The sequence below is a fragment of the Ipomoea triloba genome, chromosome 9 (genome assembly GCF_003576645.1).
Source record: "Ipomoea triloba cultivar NCNSP0323 chromosome 9, ASM357664v1".
Taxonomy (NCBI): Eukaryota; Viridiplantae; Streptophyta; class Magnoliopsida; order Solanales; family Convolvulaceae; genus Ipomoea; species Ipomoea triloba.
In genome coordinates this window covers 6,951,755-6,974,221 of record NC_044924.1, presented here as the reverse complement: position 1 = coordinate 6,974,221, position 22,467 = coordinate 6,951,755, and the positions used below count along the sequence as shown (strand labels likewise).

Here is a 22,467-nt window from a genome sequence, read left to right as displayed (position 1 = left end):
TATGTCTTGATCACAATATTTTTAATTGTATCTTTTTAATTCCTATATGTGTGTGTAAAAACATGAAAACTGTATGAGTGCACAAAATTTACTACACAAATGCACGCGCAACTACTCCAGAGTCTCAAGCGTCATCCAGACAATTTTGGAAGTAGATTTGTGTATTTATTTAGTAGATTGTGTGTAATTATGTAATAGTTTTCAGTTCTCACATAACGTATGGTTATCATATGATTCATTTTTTTTTTCTACTATAAATTTTTGATAAATTAAGATTGAGAATGAAATTCCAAGTTTGACATCTCTCAAGAGTAGGTTAAGGTTAAATTTACCTACCAATTTGGAAGACTTTTGAGTCGTCTCCTGTCTCTTGTTTTCAATTGGTGAAGACAACGAAATAGAGTTGGACGAATTATTAGAATTTGACCAGTTTTGGTAAACTCATGATTGCATATTATAATTTCGATTTATTATTATGTTACATAATATTATATAATAATATAGTATAATTTATCTTTAAAATTATTATTTGTGATTATTTCTATAAAATAATGAAGTTCAAAAATATTAGAGATCCCTGTAACCTACAGTTCATAGTCCATGCAAAACACGTAAAATTGAATTGTAAAAAAGTGATTTCATAAAACTCAAGTGGGACAGATTTCAAATATGAAACATTTTAAAATCAAAATATAAATCTTTTATTCATCAACAAATATTACATTTTTACTAAAATATATTATTTTTTCTATTAAAAAATAGTAAAATATAATAGTGATTTATTTAGAGAAATACATTACATTTTCACTATAAATTATTAGCACAAACGTAACCCAATCAATTTGATTAAGTATTAAAATATATTTTTAAAAATAAAGACGAAGGGCAACACCCAAAGTAAAACTCAAACAACTAAGGGTCCGTTTAGAAAGTAGGAAAATGACTTATGGAAAATGTTTTCTGGAAAATGAGTCATTTTCCGGAAAACAATTTCATTTCCAGTGTTTGGATGCATTATGGAAAACTGTCTTTGTGTGTTTGGTTCATTTTCTGAAAAAATTGATAGAATTGTATAATTAAACATTGTAATTGTTTTATTTAAAATATAAAAATTTTAAAAGTTATTAAAATAATGGTATTTAATAAAAAATAGAATTTATAAAAAAATAAAAATTTTAAAAATTTTAAAAAAAAATGTAGCAAAGGTTTTCGGTGATTTCCCCACTTCCTTGGTCCATGGTCATGGGTGATATGGCTTGTTTTTGGTCGAAAACATCCGAAACAGCTAATCTGGCAATTCCGTAAAATGACTTACGGAAAAAAAATTCCATAAGTCATTTTCCGGAAAAATGAACTGATTTTCCTTTGTCAACAGAAAACATTTTCCGTTGACCACATTTTCCGAACGTTGCCAAACATATAAAACTCGGAAAACATTTTCCGGAAGTCATTTTATGGGTTACCAAACACACCATAATTGTGAGTGATCGAAATCAGTCAAACCCAACAAATGCCAACTCTATAATGCTCCATAATATCTTGAAGTGGGACGGAAAAATTAACTTCATTTCTTCATATCATACTCGTGCTAGATAGTAAGATTTGCCAAGAAATTAACTGTTGACTCTTTGTGCTTTAGTAAGTTGAGAAAGTATGTATGATCAGATACTACATTGTAACCGAGTCAGTAGTACTCAAAAAAAAAAAACCATATTTTTGTTTATATATATGGTTAATATACACTTCATTAAAATTTCCCATAGCAGGCTTCCAATAAATTACTAACTTGATTACAAGATTTATCCAACCTTTGATCTATTTGACAACCATATGGAAATCACCCATCATTATTCTATGGGTCATGATCCACACATTTGTGTGAACCATAAATAAAAAGTATATTTTTAATATACTAAAAGTAAATTTTTTTGAAAACATGCTAAAAGTAAATTATTTGTATACGTAAAGTACATTTTTTTAATATATTATCAAATAATGTATACTTAATACATAAATAATGTATTTTTAGTATATTAAAAATTTATATTATATTCATAGTTCACACGATAATTTGCCGGGAACCACTTTGTAACTTGTTAAGCTGATAGCCTGATACCAAAACCCAAAAGTATTATACTCCATAGTCAAAAGTGCACAAACTAAAATGCTTACTTGTCAACAACTACCCCCAAAGATTTCTTATTTATTCTTCCAGCAATGTTATGCACGTTTCAACCAGCCGTATATAACACCGCATTAAAATTATATTATTTTAAAAAATCCAGCGGTGTAGAATATTCCGTCTAAATTTATAACTCTTCTCTTTGTGCCCATTAAAAAAGAAGAAAAAAAAAAAAGAAAAAAAACCAACAACAACAACCTTCCCCATTAGTCATTTTTGGACCAGTTTTTATGAAAATGGGAGTGTTATGGAGGAGAGAGGTAAAAGAGAGAGAAGAGGTAACATCTTTGCAGGAAAGTGAATTTTTGGTTGAAATTGTGGGTCCGCGGTGGAGAGTAATCAACCATTGATCTGCACATAAATCAGTCTAATTGTTATTGTTGTTATTTATACTTAATTAGGTGATCTCAAACGACACATCTGTTACTCTTCTTAAGAGAAAGTCACAGGATTGAACCTCAATTATTATTTATATTTAGGTGATCTCAAATGACACATATGGTGACTCTCCTTGAGAGAAGGTCACAGGATCAAACTGCGGGGATGAGGTATTAACTCTTTGGATTGCAAGCCTGCAATAAATTGAGAAAGTATATAACAGATACTACCTTGTAATATAGTCAATAATACAAAAATAAATACCCAAGTGATCTCAGTTTCACCGAACTAATAATTTATATTTTATATAATTTTTTAAAAAGTAACCAACAAAATTCAACCTACCCTCCTATCTATCATACTTCAACATCAAAATTACATTTAGGTTGTAGTTAAAGATAATAACACGTAATATTACTTTTTATTTTTGGTTAATATGACACACTCTTGATTAATACGTAGTATAAAAATAATAATTGTAATTTTTTTCTCTAATAAAATTAAGACAGATAGTTAGCCTACTAATCTATATAATTACAATTATCATATTTTTTCTATAGTTTTTTAGTAATTCACCAAAATTTGGTCCCACCAATGCCCCTCCTTACCAACCCCCAACAAACACTCACCAATCGTCACCATAATTAGTCACAATTTAATGATCATTTTAAGGGTATGGTGTCTCATGAGGATTATACTTATGCTTTAAAATACGTAATTTAGGAATGAAATGTAAAAATTAGTTTGACTCTTTTTCTTTACTTGAAGAATTTCATTCTATCAAACACACCCGTTGCAAAAATCGCGCTTAGACGTCAACCGACAGCCTAGCGTAACACCATAATCGGTGGTCAAGACAGTTGCCCGCCTAATCGACTGGTTAGATATTGTTATCTTTTTTGTTTTTTTTTTCTCTCTTTTTTAAATGACGTCGTTTTGAGCGAAATAACTCTAAATCGTTTAAACCATATATGCTTTTTAAGTTAATATTTAATATTTTAGTATTAACAATTAATGTATTAAATAGTTTATAATTATCAAGTCTTTAATATTTTTTAAAAAAATTTAAACAAATTTATAGAAAAATAAAAAATAAAAATTACACGAGCGCCTAGGTGCCCCTGTGGCGGCCAAGGAGCGCCTAACAAATTTTTCAACCATATGACCCAACACCCACCAAACAATTAAAAATAAAATATGTATTTATTCTTTTAAATAGACTTTAATTTGAACTTCATTCATTATAAATTCATTTCGTAAACAAAAATGAGTTATGAATGTATATCTCTGTTGAAATACAATTTAGTTGACACAATACACTACAAAAATATGTATACGACTTTTCTCCCAAACAATTATAACATTATTTTTTTATTACATATTTTAAATATCATGAAAGTAGGACTTCTACATCCCTCCACCAACTTGTATTCCTGATTTTATTTTTATTTTTATTTTCTTTTGGTTCAAGGAGAATTGATTTTTTGTTAGTTTCAGAATTTCAATCGCAACCGACAGCCACCAACTTTTTTGCTTTTCTATTTTGATTCAGACCTCAGAGTTTCCAACATGCTTATGTGCAATCATAGTCGCTTAAGATCCACTTGCGATGCACGCCTTCTTGAATATCATCTTTTGATAATTCATATTGTGTTGTATCTGATACAACAATGCATAAGTTTGAATATAGACTTAAGGACTCCTCACGTCTCCTGTCTTGAAGAGCTAATAAGAAAAGATAAATCACGAGATATGTTTTACATTTTTCCGAAAAGACAACCAGTTTGATCGTCAGAGAAGTTAAAAAAAATGCAAGTGAAACTTGTGTAAAAATGCAAGTGGAACTTATGTATCTCGAGATACACAAGTTTCACTTACGTGTGTATTTGATCGGATTTGACAATAAACACATTTAAATTTTTTTTAAATTTTATTTTTGTACCAATTTTTGTCCATTGTTTTTATTTTCGTCCTATCGGAGTCATTTACCCAAGAAGCCATACCCGCCCAAATTGTCACCTCCCCTTCCTGTCCTATTGGTTGTTGGAATAATACAAAACTTTCATTTATATAAATAGTAACATTTTTTTTTTAATTTAACTAACAAATCGACATTAATAATACCAAATACTCTGCTAGCAAACTTTTAAAGTCCAATAATTTAATGCCAAATATTAAAAATTTAAATATAATCACAACAAAAGTATAAATGCTTGAGTTCTTTTTAAAACTATAAGCAATTATATTAATACCAATATATAAGTTAAAATACTTAAATCAATATAATTATATTGCAAGATGAAATCTATATTATATTATATGATATATGTACTTTATTTATTGTTTATATACATTATTTACATATTGCATCGCAATAAGTTGTGGAGACTTAGTTGAAAAGAATATTAGTTATTTAATTATTATTATTATTATTATTATTATTATTTTGATGACGAGAAAAAAATGCAACCATTATTAAAAAAATGTTCAATGAATAAACACCGCTTATGTGTAATAATTCATAAATCACACAAATACGTACAAACCGATGGATCGGATCGTATTAAGATCCTTTTACCATTTGCTTGTTGGTTTAAATCTTAGGCTCGATAAACATTATGAGGTCAGAGAATTCCGAGTTAAGGTGTGGTAGGTGAATATGTCAAAAGTCTTTCATCATTGCATTAAATGTGGTATTTATAGGGGATAAAATAAACACATGTCGGACCCTAAGTATGCTTGACATGTGTCGCACATGCAATCAGCTAGCTTGAGAGCAGCGCGTGCTAGGATGCCCAGGTGTTGTCATTTCCTGAGCAGCCGTTACGTGATGTAACCGACACAAAGACGAAAATTTGAGTATCAATTCTTAAATAGCAAAGAGAATATTAACAATAATTGAATCTGTGACCAAAAATCAACTTCACCCATATTGTGGGTGGGACAAATTATAAATCTTAAAAAATACAATAGTGTAATTGGGAGACAAAAAATTAGAATTAATTAATAATTTGGTAAAATCAAGACGGCTACAGTCGGTAAAATGCAGTGTATCGCAACCACCAACCCCCGCCACAACACCTCCGGGGTTCCGTTATATATACCCACACACTCCTCCACTAAACTTGCGTTCGCCCCTTCATATCTTCTCCGTGCTCTCTCTCCATATCTTGGCTGAAGAAAGAGTCAGTGCTTCCTTGCCTCTACTCCCTAAAGGTACGCTCCTTCGCAAGCTCGCTATATCTTCGCCGTTGCTTTTTTCTTCTTCCACCACTCGTTCTATTCTCGCATTCATATCAACTCCTTTAAAGTTTGCTCAACACTTTCAACAGTCGTATCGCTTCTTCATTTCTCCTTCTCGTTATCGCTTTTCTCCTTTCGCTAATTTCAATCGCTTGATCGAGATCTAGTAGTCTGTATAGGTGAGAGATTCTCTGTTTGGCGTGGCTGCGGTAGTGTATCATACTGAATTTTAATGGATGATGATTTTAGTATCAAACGTTAGATCTGAGTAGCCGCAAATGAATCGTGAAATGAGGACTTGTAGATCTTGGTGGTCTTTGATTTCCTGAGCACTCGTTTTGTACTAGTATACTGTGTAGTTGTTGTTAGGAAATAATTAACAATAATTTATTCTTAATGTTGATTCATATAATAAAGGTGTCAAGCTTATATGAATCAAGTGGAGACTGTTAGAAATAATTATTTTCTAACAGTTATTCCCGCTTTCCTGTACTGGAGGGTGCATGATTTCATTCTTCAGTTCGAAGTGGACCTTTGGAAATTACAGATCTGATTGAATTATTGTTCCGTATGCTTTAATCTCTTACATGATCTTACTTGTTTTTCAGCTGTGCTTTTGTCTGGTTGTGCATGTGATATCATAATGGAAAATTCCTATGCTCTGAATCCAGTGACATTTTAGTTACTATAGTTAGTAGTGATGCATGCATATGATCGCAAAATATATTGGATAATGAAATAAAGGAAGGAAATCCATATGCTATCTACACCACTAGTACACTACATATACACAAGGAAAAGAGAATGATCACTATGACATTATGCTTAGTTATAAAGGAAGTATAGTAGTCACTAGATTGGTTTAGTTTTTTTTTTTTTTTTTTTTTTTTTTTTTTTTTTTTTTTTTTTTGGGGCAATAAACTAGTTATTTCATTAGGAGATCGAATTGAACTGATTGTGTTTGTTGGGTTAACCAGAAAAATGGCATCTCACATTGTTGGATACCCTCGCATGGGCCCAAAGAGAGAGCTTAAATTTGCTCTTGAATCTTTTTGGGATGGAAAGAGCAGTGCTGAGGATTTGCAGAAGGTGGCAAGCGAACTCAGAGCCTCCATCTGGAAACAGATGGCTGGTGCTGGAATCAAGTACATCCCGAGCAACACCTTCTCGAACTATGATCAGGTGCTGGATACCACTGCTATGCTTGGTGCTGTACCGCCCAGGTACAACTGGACTGGTGGTGAAATTGGATTTGACACCTACTTCTCCATGGCCAGAGGAAATGCCTCTGTTCCTGCCATGGAAATGACCAAGTGGTTTGATACAAACTAGTAAGTTATCTGATCCCAAGCCTCCATTCTATTTTATTGATTGCAGTATACTATTAGTAATCATGTGTGTTTATTCAGTAATGATGCTCATGTGTTTATGCAGCCACTTCATTGTCCCCGAGTTGGGTCCTGATGTGAAATTCAGTTATGCTTCCCACAAGGCAGTGAATGAATATAAGGAAGCTAAAGCGGTATGTGATCTGCAATTGCAGTCTGGTGTTCATATAGTCATACATTACACTTGTGTGTTTGTAATATATGATTTTGATTAACTTTGTTGAACTTGATTGGACTTTACTTTTTGTGTGCAGCTTGGTGTCGATACCGTTCCAGTACTTATTGGCCCAGTCTCATACTTGTTGCTATCAAAACCTGCTAAGGGTGTTGAGAAATCTTTCCAGCTTTTGTCCCTTCTAGACAAAATCCTTCCAATCTACAAGTAAGATCTCATTTTTATTATTATTAGTATGAATGCATATTTTCTTAATTCTGAGCCTATCATAAACAATTTAAACATCAATGCAGGGAAGTTGTTACTGAATTGAAGGCAGCTGGAGCTTCTTGGATCCAGTTTGATGAGCCCACCCTAGTTTTGGATCTTGAGGCTCACCAATTGGAATCATTCACTAAAGCATACTCTGAACTAGAGTCTACTCTATCCGGCCTTAACGTTCTTATTGAGACTTACTTCGCTGATGTCCCTGCTGAAGCATTTAAAACACTTACTGCTTTGAAGGGAGTTACTGCCTTTGGTTTTGACTTGGTCCGTGGATCCAAGACTGTTGATTTGATTAAGGGTGGATTTCCTTCAGGAAAGTACTTGTTTGCCGGAGTTGTTGACGGTAGAAACATTTGGGCAAATGATCTTGCTGCATCCTCAAGTCTTCTGGCATCTCTTGAGGGCATTGTAGGGAAAGGTATATTTTCAAAATGCTCCTTATGGTATTAGTGATTTTAATTATGCACATAGAACCATCTTTCATTTTCTGATTTGATTTTGCAGACAAGCTTGTTGTTTCTACTTCCTGCTCTCTTCTCCACACTGCTGTTGATCTCATCAATGAGACCAAACTGGATAATGAAATCAAATCATGGCTTGCATTTGCTGCTCAAAAAGTTGTTGAAGTTAATGCTTTGGCAAAGGCTCTGGTTGGTCAGAAGGATGAGGTATAAATCCACTATTAGCTCACACAACCCACAGTAAAGAAACAGAAGAAAATCAGACAGACAATTATTGTAACATGAATAGGAGAAAACATCCTGCAAGCTACCAACTTGTTTTATACTACTGACCTTGAGTGGTTTAATTTTATGGTTCTATTTCTAGGCATTCTTCTCTGCTAATGGTGCTGCTCAAGCTTCAAGAAAATCATCTCCAAGAGTTACAAATGAAGCTGTTCAAAAGGCTGTAAGTGATGAATTGAATTTTGTCTTTCTTCAATCATCACAGCAAGTATTTGTTGACCATTTTGTGCTCCATCTATTTTCCTAGGCTGCGGCTTTGAAGGGCTCTGACCACCGCCGGGCTACAAATGTTAGTGCGAGACTTGACGCCCAACAAAAGAAACTTAATCTTCCTGTTCTCCCAACTACCACTATTGGGTCATTTCCTCAGACAGTGGAACTTAGAAGAGTTCGCCGTGAATACAAGGCCAGCAAGTGAGTAGTTTTACTAGTTTTACATCATTAATGTTTGTTTAAATTGCTTTTCTTAATATGTCAATCCTTTCTAGGATCTCTGAAGATGAATATGTTAAAGCCATCAAAGAAGAAATCAGCAAAGTTGTTAAGCTCCAGGAAGAGCTGGATATTGATGTTCTTGTTCATGGAGAGCCTGAGGTAATTAGCTTTTTATGCTCACATATACATACATAATACTGTCTCTGGGGAATTATCTTGGTTTACATAAGGTCAAATGTTTAATATGCTGCAGAGGAATGATATGGTTGAGTATTTCGGAGAGCAGCTCTCTGGATTTGCCTTTACCGCAAATGGATGGGTTCAGTCCTATGGATCTCGCTGTGTGAAGCCCCCCATCATCTATGGTGATGTGAGCAGGCCAAAGGCAATGACTGTTTTCTGGTCCAGTACAGCTCAGGGCATGACCAAGCGCCCAATGAAGGGAATGCTTACCGGCCCAGTTACCATTCTCAACTGGTCTTTTGTTCGAAATGACCAGCCAAGGTAAGAAAAAGATTTTTTTTATTTTTATTTTTTAAAAGCGCATGTTTTCTCCTTCCACCACTTCAGTAGAAAGAAAATGAAAGGGGAACTAATGCATTCAATCCTTTTTGATGCTATGGGTCCATTTTAATTTTGTTTTGCTCTGTTTCCAGATCTGAAACTTGCTATCAGATTGCTTTGGCAATTAAGGATGAAGTTGAGGATTTGGAGAAGGCAGGCATCACTGTTATTCAAATTGATGAAGCTGCTTTGAGAGAAGGTTTGCCTCTTAGGAAGGCTGAGCATGCATTCTATTTGAACTGGGCTGTTCACTCATTCAGAATCACTAACTGTGGCATCCAGGATACCACCCAGGTGCCCTTCCTCATATTCCTTACCTTGTAACTTTGTGGGGTGGGATGATTGCTTGCACTAATTAACTTGCTTTGTTCAAATGTGTGCTAATAAGCGTTTTGCTATGCCTTACAGATTCACACTCACATGTGCTACTCGAACTTCAATGATATCATCCACTCCATCATTGACATGGATGCCGATGTTATCACAATTGAGAACTCCCGTTCTGATGAGAAGCTTCTCTCAGTTTTCCGTGAGGGTGTGAAGTATGGTGCTGGAATTGGCCCTGGTGTCTATGACATCCACTCTCCCAGAATACCATCCACCGAAGAGATTGCAGATAGAATCAACAAGATGCTTGCAGTTCTTGACACCAACATCTTGTGGGTGAACCCCGACTGTGGTCTGAAGACTCGCAAGTACACCGAGGTGAAGCCAGCCCTCGAAAACATGGTTTCTGCTGCCAAGAAAATCCGCACTCAACTTGCCAAGTGAGGTTCTTGAGGGTGCCCAGGCATTTGAATCTTTTCCACAGAATTTGGTGAACATTCACCAAAACCTCTGTTTGAGATGAAACTTTATTGATTAGGTCTTTAGTCTGCTCCCTGAGCACAAGCACATTTGCATTTCTACTTTTTACCCGTTGTTTTCAATCTTTCCCTTTTCTTAAAAAGAAAAAAAAATTATATCCTGCAACGGTTATGGCTTGTGCCTGAATGCATTTGGGCACATTACCCATTTCATTACTTTCAAGAAATGGAATTTACAGAACTTCAGTTTGTGCATTGTCTGGTGTTTTTTTTAATGATATACAACATTAAAATCAGTTAGCTACTACTACCCATTATTGAGTTGTACATGTAATAAGAGCAGGCGGTGATGACGGAAATCACAGCCACTAGAGCTGCAACATTGACGGCAATCGATGGATTTGAAGAGTGAGGTTTGGGTTTATTGTCCTGTGGGGGATCACTAATCTTCTTGGGCATTATAATGTGGAGAATACCATCCACATATTTTGCTTGGATCTCATCAGGGTTACAGTTTGGAGGAACTATAACTTCCTTGTAGAACGAACTTTCCGCCGGTCGGTCCCCGGAAATTTTCAGAATTCCACAACTGTTGACTAGTACTCTCAGATGCTCCGTCTTGAATTCTTAGACCAAAATATAAAACACATACCACTTCGTCATCCTCTAATATATGAAACGCTAAAAAAACGAGGCTAATATATGCCGCGTAATTGAGCTGAGTTTAATCAAGACTTTACCGACCTCCAATTTTTATTTTTAAACAAAAATAAAATAATAATAATAATAATAATAATATGTATTTTCCAACCAAATATCATACTGAAACAAATATTTGACACGCCAATGGATGTGTGGAAGTCAAAACTTGATCAATTCCTGTTTTTTTGCAAATTATATTAATTATGTTTTTTTTAATTTAGAATTTATTAAATTTACAAAATAGGACATATCAAGTCTAATTTTTATTTTTAATGAAGTAGCACGGTGAGTAACACTTACACACTTTTCTGTAATATATACATAAATGATCAAATAATTGGACCCACTTTACACCCTAGGCTAATATAGCATGATTAGCGGACGTAAAATTACCTGGTACATGGACCATGAGATCATCGTATTCTTGTTCGTGTTGCCATTGGAAGACAGGATCGCATTTGGCAACTGATCCAACCTTGGCCTCCATGTATCTTCCAAGTCGGATTTCTTTGATGATTGAAGCAGATGATAATGCAGACAAAATGTGTTTCCTCGGCTACTTTTTATACGGGGAATTTGTGTTTTGGGTTTAGGTTTCTTCTCAGTTTCCTCAAAGAATATTACAGCAGAGAATCATCCCATTGTCTTGCCTTCCTGGTTTTGCTATTATATTCCTTCTTTAATTTGAGTTCCGTATGTTATGTACTTATGTTTTCTGCCTGGGCAATGCCATATTCCCCACCTACAAATTCTTTTACCATCGTTACAATATTTAATAGCCACATTCAATTTTAAATAATAAAAAAAAATTACTTTTGACGTATCTTGATATATATTTTGGATGGATAGTTTTGTTGCGTATAGAATGTATATAAAAAAAATAGTAATCATGTTATTGTTTAGTTGAAATTAAATGAATCTTGTGTTGAATATAAAAGGTATAAAATATTATATTTGTAATCATGTTATTCACTTGATATTTTAATTAAAATTGAACACATCATTTAATTAGTTGATGAGTGGAATAAGGATGTTATTGCAAACTGGCCCTAAATCATATAATGCAATTTCATCAACAACAATTAATTGATCAAGTTGGTACAAATCAATGTGTTATTGTCTCAAGAGATGGGAGTGTTTGGGTAAGGAATTTTGAACTCTACTATCATATTTGACGAGACATGGGACCTCGTGTCTTGCGTGGGGAGTGGGAACTGGCCTCCAAAGTCAATCAATTGCCTCAATGGATCAAGAGAATACCATCCCAACACTTAAATATGAACAATCTCAAATAAATTAGGGTGAGTTTGGTTGGTGGGTTTAGGTATAAGCTAAGGTATGGGTATCAAAGTGATTGTTAGTGTTTGGTTGATAAGTTTTGAGATTGTTACTATGGGTTTGGAATACTCCAATTAATGAGAAAACTCATACCCTTATTAAATAAGGATTTCATTTCTCTTCCTCATTTTTTCCCCAACTATTAATAATCATTTCCATTCCACCCAACTACCAAACATGCTAAATACTTTCACCAAAACCCATTAAGTTTACCAAGTATTTGATACCCATTCCGATTCCGATTCCCATGTGCGAACCAAACGCACCCTTAGTTACTCTCTTGTCTTGATAATCACAAAATATTTTTGTGAGAGCGATTGATTGGCCGGCCGCACACTTTATATCTTGAATTGTTTTCATTTTCAATATTTAGTTCTTTAATTATCAATTTTAACAAAATTAACCTCTCAATTATTCATAATGTTACACATTTATTTTTTGACATTATATAATTGAAGATGTGTTTGTTTCGAACATGAGAATCATATACTTCGTAATTGGAATGAATTTTGGTGAAAGTATTTTGCATGATTGGTAGTATGACGGAATTGGAATGATTACCAATATTGATGTTTGGTTATGTATGACCTTATAACTAGAATAAAAGTTTTAAAAATTCAAAAATCAAAAATCAAAACAATTGATATTAAGGGTGGCGATGAGGTGAGAAAGCAATACAATAATAAGGAGAGATGAGTGAGGAGGCAACAAAATGATGAAACAATAAAATAAGGAGTGATAAGACTGAATTAATGGAATAATACATGATTTTAATTGGGTAATGAATTTTGTAATTATAGGGATAATCAAATCAAGTGTTATAAAAAGTTGTCAACCAAATCATTTGTATGACTTTCATTCTCTTTTATTGTGTCTAACTTCATGAATCAAAAACACCATGAAGAGGTTAAATATACTACGAAGTATATTTTTGTTTTGGTTAAACGATAAGGTATCATGAATAAATTCGAACTGTAAAAGACATTTTTAAGCCTATAACATACTCAGACTAATCCTCCTTTGCATCGAGCCAGCTTAATTAAGGGGCAAAATACTGACCAATTGATTTTTTTTATGCGAGAGATTGTTCAAACTCTCGACCTCTGCTAAAAGACGAGAATGCATGACTACTTAGGTCAACTAAGGTAGTCTACATATTTGACAATTGAGAAATTGATTTTGTTTTGTTTTGTTTTGTTTTGTTTTTTTTCTAAATTGACGCAAACGGGAGAATTGATATTTTGAAAACTGAAAAACATTGAATAATAGTAATTATTTAAAAAAAAAATTGTAGTACTTGATAATCTAAAAAGTAAACACTTTTTGACTAAAAAACACGATTTGATTGCATTATTTAATTAATGTGTGTAATACTTTGGGGCTGGGACGGAGTTGTCAGAAAAGCTGGCCAACTCATGCTGGGGAAGAGAGATAGAGAATGAAAGAAGACAAAAGATGGGCCCACATTTCAGCTCATCGTCGGCGTCCAAAGCCCATTCTCACGCATCACCCATTATTTTAACCCAAAAATAAATAAAATAAAAAACTAAAGTAATTAATCACTTCAATTTGGACACGAAACTTTGGCCTGCATGCCTAATGACCGTTATTACCCATTATTTCTTATGATTTAAAAATAACAGCTATTTTCATCTTTGACACATTGTCTGTCATATATGCTCTTTTAAAAAATACGGAGTATATATTATATTATATAATAGTGCCAATAGTTCACTTTGAAGAACAAAGTCTAATCGAATTTCAAAATTTGTGCATTAAATTTATAAGATTCAATAGTTAAAACCTATAAAAATTCGATAATAAAAATTTAAAATGTTCAATAACATAACATATAATCAATATATATTTTATTGCAAAAAATATAATACCAAATTGTTGGTTGAGGTAACAATATTTGGATGAAAGTTGTAATAAATAATCTGGTCATGTCAACAAAGTTATTCGATTAAGCTAGTTTGGTCAAATTTAAAAACAATAACTAATTGCAGTAATACCACAATAGTCGTGAGGTTAAAAATAAATTTTATTCATTTATGCAATTTTATTTAATTAATATATTGTGAAATTAGTAATTTCTGAGTGATTAATAAACCAACAAAAAGAAGTTACTTTGTATGAAATTAAAGTACTTTTTAATTTTATAACAAAATTTTATGCACAAATAGCATTTTTGATGGGTGTTTGATAAATAATTGCTAGCTGATTGGGTTAGTGGGTTTGATTAGTTGATAATATTGAATGATTGTAGAAAAATGTTTGATAAATTAGCTATTAGCTGATAGCTGATTATATGCAAAATAACTTTCTAAACAAAAAAAAAAAACTAATAGAAAAAGTTGCTCTGAGCATCTTTTTGAATTTTAGCCTTTTGAAACAATAAACTGTTACAAAAAGTTAATTAACTAAAACACTTATATTCGTTGTTTAACCAAGTCAAACAAGTCAAAATTGACTATAAGCTAACTATTTTATCAAATAAGACATTTGTGTATCAGTATGTGCACTAAAAACACATACGAAGAATAACTTTTTCTAAAGGACAAATTCGTCAAATTGTCTAGAGTCCATTTATCATCATGCATTATGCAATATGCATATTCACGAATCACGCCTCCAAATCTCCAATTAGAGTCTATAGACCTGGAGATATAACTCTAATCCACATTCTAAACATCGCATTATGGATCTAATTGATTACTTCAATTACTATTTATGAACTAAACACAATATTATCTTTATGGCCAAACAATCTACAATCCTTGGATTTGCATATTAGGACAACACACAATGGACCCCACCTACAACTCCAATTCTCTTTGGCTTATTGCTTTACATTACATGTTCTGTACTACTTTTCTTTGTGTAAATCACTATTTATGTTGGGTTAAAAACTTACTTATACTATGACAAGTATTGCAAGTGGTGCTAGTTACGTTAGATGTGACATGACTAAACAAGTTGCTCATTGACTTCTTGACTTGCTAATAAGCTCGGATTGGATCTTTCATACGTCTAATTTGGAGCTTGAGATGATTGGTATTTTTAGTTATTGAGCCAATCAAATTGGTATCCTAATCTCAACCCAAGTGTTGATTGTACGTTGCACAAACTCAAATCCCCGATGTTCATGGTAAGAATCCTACATTTACCCTCCGCTAGAAAGTTTAGATCTGGCAATTCGTGTAAACGAGTTCCTTAATGAATCGACACGATAATGACAAGAACACGATAAGACTAAACATGAACACAATACGTTAAGGTTAACATGTTGAAATTCCTAACACGAACACAAACATGATTTGTAAACAAACTAAACGGATTGACACGATATACACGTTTTATTAACAGGTTTCGGGTTGTGTCGACACAATATGATATGAAACTCGTTTAAACATATTATCAACACGACATGTTATTAGAGACTTTCCATCCCCACCAAACCAATGCCACGGGGCATCGGTTTTGTTACAATAAGTTATGAGTTTTTTACTAATAAAAAAGCATTCAGTACATAACATGATAGTATTAGTTGGTTGTAAAAAGATGTTTGGTAAATTGACTGTTAGCTAATAGCTGATAGCTGATTAGATGTAAAATAACTTTCTCACAAAATTAATTGAAAAAGTTACTTTGAACGGCTTTTTGAATTTTAGCGTTTTAAAACAATAAGCTATTATACAAAACTAATTAATCAATCATCTATATTAATTATTTAACAAAGTCAAACAGCTAATAGTAATCAAATAAACTAAAATTAATTGATAAGCTAATTATATTATTAAATGGTGAAACTGGCCATAATCTAATTTCCTTCCCTAACCATTTGTATTTTGTACGTAGAAAGTTGGCTGGATTTAAGGTGAAAGCGGGCAACGCAAACATCATCACATGGGCAAAGTTGGAAACTTAACTTCAATGATTAGCAAAGGGGCAGTATTTGCAATTTCACCTAAAAAGGGTGGTCTTTTATAAAGAGGAGTTCGTTACTCAGAGTCCTGTCAAATACATTCTCCTGCTCTCAACATTTCACTTTCTTCGCTGATAACACCTGTGAGAGATAGAAATTAGAAAGAGAGAGAAAGTTCCATTGACAATGCAGGTGAGGTTTCAGTCTCGTAACTGGATTCCTTTTGTTCTTCAATGGATTCATAATTCATGAAATATCAACTCCAAATTTCTCTATTAATTTTGTTTGTTTGTTTGTTTGTTTTGCTGTCTTTTCAGGAGAACAGAAGAACAGTACGGGTAGGGAATTTATCAGATCTAGCTACCGACAGGGAAGTTCGAGAGTTCTTCTCCTTTTCCGGTGAAATTGAACACATTGAGATTCGACGGTCGGTATTTCGGCCTTACTTTTGAGCCTTGAAACTAGATTTGAACGTGAATTATAGTCGAGGTTATTGTTTGCAGGGAGCAAGAGCAATACAGGACGGCATATGTTACCTTTAAGGATACGAAAGCTCTTGAAATTGCTCTTTTGTTGTCGGTAATTTGATTTACCTCCATTTTGTATGCTGCTTACTAGCTGTTTCTACTAATTTTAGATGAAATTATCGTAATATTACGCATCTTGGCAACTATTGGTCATTTTTATGCACAAAAGTGAATGAAGCTATAGATATCATTGGAAAATACAACTAGAGTATCAGTTTTCCTCAGCTGCACAAATCTATTAATTCTTCTCTAATTCATAGATAAGATGTTTCTCGGACTGGAGCTTTTCAAAGCAGTCTCGGCAGGGCATATTTTAGCTTATCTGTTAAAAGTGTTGCAGGTTGGAGTGTTTTTCAAATAACCTTCTTAGCACTTCAAAGCTGCAAAAAAATGAAATGAAAAAATTCCCTTGTGGGTTGTGGCCTTGTGAGAAAATGTTATCAATGGTATTCTATGTTGTACATATACAGAATTACAGATCCTGGAAATTCCTTGTATTTTAGTATTTTGTCTACAATTACATTTTTGTTACGTTGGGATTAAATGGGTTTTTTCATTTAAACTCCTCTCTTGAGTTCTGCATTCATATTTTCTTTCACTGCATGAGGCCATGAGCCATGTAAAGCTTAGATGGTTTACTTTTTATTGCTCTTTGTTTCTTTCAGCGTGCTCTCTTTTTAGAGTCCAATCTCTCTTTTCTTTTCAATTCATCCAAGCGAAATAGTTCTTGGCCATTTGCCGAAGTTAGTGTCTGTTGTCGTAACGCACACTACCTAACCTGCTCCCCTGGGGCCTAAATATGAAGATAAATTTTACATTGATCAATCAGGAAAGAAAGCAAGATAAAGTTTGGGTTACATTAGTATGGAAGCATAAATTGATTTCAAATTTGATGGACTGTGGAATAAGCAATCTAAGAGTTCTTTGCAATTTATACTAGCAATTTGATTTGGAAGATATTTTGATATGTTCACTTGTCAAGATTAAAGTTCCATGAATTGTGCATTTGTAGGGAGCAACAATAGTGGACCAGATAGTGAACATAAGTCTGGCTGAAAATTATGTACCACAGCCTGAAATTCAGGTAACTCAAAACACTGGATTTTGTATTTGCTACTACTACTTAATGTCTGTCACTGAAACTCATGACATCATCAATTCACTCAGGAAGTAAGGATAGTCGTTGACAATGCTTCAAGCATCGCCGGGGAAGATTACTCACCATTTGCTGAGGTAGCCACATCTACAAGCCTATAGATAATTGTCATTTGTCAAATAGATATACTTGGCAATTACCAATTCTTGGACGTTTTATTTGAAAAGACTTAGAAATGCATTCTTAATTGGTGCAACTAACTTTGACCCATTCTCTTGCCTGTAGAGTACCTGTTATTAGACCTATAAAGGAAAGAGCTTGAATGTTAATCATAGCATCTTTTTGATTGAGGCATACAATCAGCTTATGCATTTTTATTATGTGTGTCTTTTGAGCTTTCGTTGGCAAGTATTGATTCTTCAACACAGTTTATACATCCATGCCACAAGTTTAAGAGGCTGAACTTATTCTATGATTCCATAGGGTATCATGAACTTATTATAGTTTCTGATTGTGGTAGCATGGTTTATCAGTTATTTGTCTCTTCTAGCAGGACAAACAAACTTCTCCAGGCAGTGGGAGGAAAGTATATGTGAGTAAAGCACAAGATGTTGTCTCAAGTGTGCTAGCAAAAGGTTCAGCTATTGGGCAAGATGCTATGAATAAAGCCAGGGCATTTGATGAGAAGCATCGGTTGACAGCCACTGCATCTGCTAAAGTCAGTTCCTTTGACCAAAAAGTTGGGCTCTCTGAGAAACTGACAGTAGGAATTTCTGCGGTAAACCAGAAAGTTAAATCTGTGGATCAAAGGCTTCAAGTTTCTGATAAAACAATGGCTGCACTTATGGCTGCTGAACGTAAAATAAATGACACTGGATCAGCAGTCAAATCAAGCAGGTTTTGAACATTTTCTCCAGTTTTCTTAGTTTTATTCCACTATGTTCTAGATAGTATTTCTACTCTACACTTTTGATCAAATTCCCTGTAGAATATGATTTTAGACTTTGATGCTATTTTCTTTTAATGTATGCCTTGCTGCTCTTGTTGTGACGGAAACCTGAAACCATGGACTTATAAAGTTTTATTTGCTAGGCTAGAATAGTGAATAGGTATAGTTCCTTTCATGTCACTGTCCATCCTAGATTCCTAGAGTTTTTTTTTTCCTTATTAACTATTAGAGTCATATGTGAATTCCTTTTAGATCCTATCATCAATTATACCTTTCTCTGTTATTTACACATTTTCACTCCACCACATCTTTTTGCAAACTGCATCACTAAAATTACTTAATGGAACTGACCAGGTATGTAACCGCTGGAGCTGCTTGGCTGAACGGTGCTTTTACTAGGGTGGCAAAAGCTGGGCAGGCTGCTAGTACAAAAACAAGAGAAAAATGGAACTTGGCATTCTCAAATATGACAGCAAAGGTTTGTATTCCCTTTCCCCTTCTAATCAAATGAAATGATTACTTAAATCATTTACCATTATGAAATTGCTTTGACATTACAAAACAAATTAAAGGGCTTGGAGGTGGGAAAGCTTAAACCAATGTTTTCCAAACACCAAAATATCTATCTTGATAAAGTGGGGAATTTTGAATAAAAATAAAGCAGAATATGTTAGTTTTACCCTTATAAAGTCTTTCATATCTTTCAGGGTGTAGGGAAAGGAAAACTATATGCAATCTCATATCTAATTTAGACTGTTTCTGGTCTCAGCTGAGTCAGCTCCTTTAAATACTAATTTAACTACACCTTAAGGATAGGAGAAAGTGTTCGTTATATAACTTCACATGATCTGGACATAGATAATGACAGTTATGGGTTTGAAGTTCCATCTGACAGTTATGGGTTTGAAGTTCCATCTGACCACATGGCAGTTAGCCAGTCACAGTGAGTGACTCACCAGTCACCACTAAATGAATCTCATTAATCTCTATTTTTCTCGACCGTTTATTCTCATATGCACCATGTAAGGGGGACCAAACTAGCACCTTTTGGCTTTTTTAACATAAGATATTGGTTGATTAGCTGGCACTTTGGTGATCTAATCTGCATTTTGAAGAATTTTACATCAAGATAACATTTCTTTTCCCTTTCCTTTCCCATATTTTTTTCTCATTAGTTATTGATTTAACTCTCTAAATGTAAATGTCTTAATGGCTTTTTTTTTTTATAAATAAATATTGGCATGAATATAGGATTCTCCTCTGGTTGTATAGACTTGAATTACATCAACATCAACATCAACATTGCTAAGTTGGCAACAGTCTGGATTCCTCCGTGGTCAAGACGTATTGGATACATGTTTTGTCATTGCTGATGTCACGAACCATTAGCCATATTCAATTGATTTTGCAGTGTGTATGATTCTTTTCATTTTTTTTTTTCCACCTAAGTTGGTGTTTGAGATTATTGATCTATGGAACTGCTTTACAGATCGTGTAATTCTACAAGTGTAATCTGTCATTTTATTGTGACGCAGAATATGAATACTTTCTGTCATCAATTATTCTACGGTCCACCATAAACCTTCACCCCCCCCCCCCCCTCCCAAGTACACGTCATCCGTGAAATCCATTGCATAGCATAAGTTGCCCAGCAATGCACGAAGGAAAGAATTCAGACATTTATTGAAGTTTGACCATTAGTCTGAGGGCACGCGGTTGCCTCCGCGTCATAACATTTGGTCTTAGTTCAAACCGCGTCATAACATTTGGTCTTAGTTCAATTTTAGGGTGTGTTTGGTTCATAGGTTTACATATTAAATGAAAATCAAAATCATAGTTAGTGTTTGTTTGATAATTTTTCAAAAAACAAGTATATGATTTGATTATTCATTCAATTAAAAATTTCATTCTCTAATTAAAAAAGGAATATCATTCCATCTTACTGGTAATATAATTTTTTAAGTAAAGCTCAAAAGCCAGGATTGAAGGGTGGCTAGCTGGGATTATGTTGCTCTCTGTTGGAGTATTTGGAAATATAGGTATGAGATGGTCTGGAATCAAAAGCCGTGGCAGCTAGAGGGAGTGAGAGTGATGGCAGTGAACCTTGTAAGCGAATGGCTGCCTTCCATCTCTCTCGTCTACGCTACTGGATCATCTAGATCTTCGTGGGAATGTGCAAGCAGAAATGGAACAAGCAGTGATTGTGCATGTGGATGCATTTGTTATCCCGAAAATGGATCAAGCTTTCTTTGGGGTTATCGTGCAGGCTGGAAATGGAGAATTCTTGGCAGCAAAAAATGACCCAAACCGGTGTTTGGACGATCCTCATTTAGCGGAAGCTACCGCGGGTAAGGAAGCACTCTCGTGGATGATAGAGAAAGGTTGAAAGAATGTAGCACTTTTTTTCGGACTATTATATGGTTTGTAAGCTTTTCAATAAAGATTTGTCAGACTTTTCTTATGCGGGGTCTGTCATAGGGGAGTGTCGTGCTCTTAAATGACACTTTGAATTTGTATCTGTTCAGTTTATCCGTCGATTAGTGAACAAGTTGGCTAGGGCAGCAAGCTCTCAATCTGGTCCCTCTATTAGGTTTTCTACTATTCCTTCTTGAACATTTGATGGTTGAAGTTTAATGAAATTTTCCTTTCAACAAAAAAAAAATAAATCAATTTTACCCTAAATAGTATGACAGTTTCACATATAATATAAGTATTACAATTTCTTTAGTAAGTAACATTTTACATATAAATTGTTTTCAAAAAAACATTTTACGTATAAATATTACAATATTTACATTAGAATTATACTTTGTAAGTACTACAATTTCAGTTATAAGTATTACAATATTTATAATTAGTAACAATAATCTTACCCAAAATAATATCACAATTTCACATATAAATATTACAATATTTCTTATAAGTAATAATTTATTTTTTTATTTTAAATTAATATTAAATTTTTTATAAGAAATATTATAGTTTCTATAATGACTAACAAACAACTATCCAAAATTCAACATATTTCGATCTTACACAAGTGTGGAACTTAAAAACTTGTACAGAGACGACATAGATAAGACTGATATCCAATTGAATCAGTACGTTTTCAATGAAAAACTTAAGATTGATTGATATCCAATTGAATCTTTTTTCAATGAAAAACTTGTCGCGAAGTAGTTAAAAAGAAGGCAGGCAAATGGGAAGACATGGAAAAGTAAAAGGTGAGTAAGTATGTCATCAACTTCCATGTGGAAAGTGAAAATCCCCATCACTAATCTCTTGCTTTTTTGCTGGCTGGAGATATCTTTAGTAAATGTTTCTTCTTTAAAACTTGTTAGTGCTTTCTTCCTCCCAAAGATGAGCATTTTAATTTGTTGCTTTGCTTGGAGAACAAAAAGAATAACTTTATAGTACACAAGATTCAGTCCTTGACAATTAGTGTGAGAGTTACATTTACTGCAGTGGACATCAGACACTGATCCTATCATTTAATGGATCGCTAAGTTACTGTCGTCTTTTGTGGGAAAAGAAAATGGTGTATATATAGCTGTATAGAGAATAGCAGCATTTCCAGATGCCCTGTAATTTTCACTAATTTAGATGCATCCACATTTTGACTTGTCTATCATATACTCCTCCACATGCACTCTTCAGCTAGAAAAGAATCTACACAACTTTAGACATATATTTGTTTTTAAAGATTCGAAAACTATCTAATCCTCTCATTTTTCATCATTATT

At 33.6% G+C, this 22,467-nt stretch overlaps 3 protein-coding genes across 4 annotated transcripts; 2 read left to right on the top strand and 1 right to left on the bottom strand.

Annotated features, from left to right (window-relative positions):
• Positions 1-5,644: 5,644 nt before the first annotated feature.
• Positions 5,645-10,439, top strand: LOC116029208 (5-methyltetrahydropteroyltriglutamate--homocysteine methyltransferase). The gene is made up of 12 exons (XM_031271116.1): positions 5,645-5,776; positions 6,781-7,134; positions 7,238-7,325; positions 7,446-7,573; positions 7,660-8,051; positions 8,138-8,301; positions 8,462-8,542; positions 8,627-8,793; positions 8,868-8,973; positions 9,068-9,318; positions 9,471-9,672; positions 9,787-10,439. Exons 2-12 carry the CDS (start codon positions 6,785-6,787, stop codon positions 10,147-10,149), a joined length of 2,292 nt encoding a protein of 763 aa, XP_031126976.1. The 5' UTR covers positions 5,645-5,776; positions 6,781-6,784; the 3' UTR covers positions 10,150-10,439.
• Positions 10,357-11,427, bottom strand: LOC116029209. Its single transcript, XM_031271117.1, has 2 exons — positions 11,280-11,427; positions 10,357-10,810 (listed from the first exon to the last, which is right to left on the bottom strand). The coding sequence occupies exons 1-2, from the start codon at positions 11,371-11,373 to the stop codon at positions 10,482-10,484; spliced, it is 423 nt and encodes a 140-aa protein (XP_031126977.1). The 5' UTR covers positions 11,374-11,427; the 3' UTR covers positions 10,357-10,481.
• Positions 11,428-16,211: 4,784 nt separating this feature from the next.
• LOC116030101 (binding partner of ACD11 1) lies at positions 16,212-20,286 on the top strand. Of its 2 annotated transcripts, none has more exons than XM_031272228.1 (8): positions 16,212-16,344; positions 16,470-16,579; positions 16,656-16,731; positions 17,692-17,763; positions 17,847-17,912; positions 18,329-18,672; positions 19,079-19,202; positions 19,976-20,286. In XM_031272228.1, the coding sequence occupies exons 1-8, from the start codon at positions 16,339-16,341 to the stop codon at positions 19,994-19,996; spliced, it is 819 nt and encodes a 272-aa protein (XP_031128088.1). In that variant the 5' UTR covers positions 16,212-16,338; the 3' UTR covers positions 19,997-20,286. The 2 variants fall into 2 exon arrangements, with proteins under 2 accessions (XP_031128088.1, XP_031128087.1); XM_031272227.1 differs by having other exon boundaries at positions 18,326-18,672.
• The last annotated feature ends 2,181 nt before the right edge of the window (positions 20,287-22,467 follow it).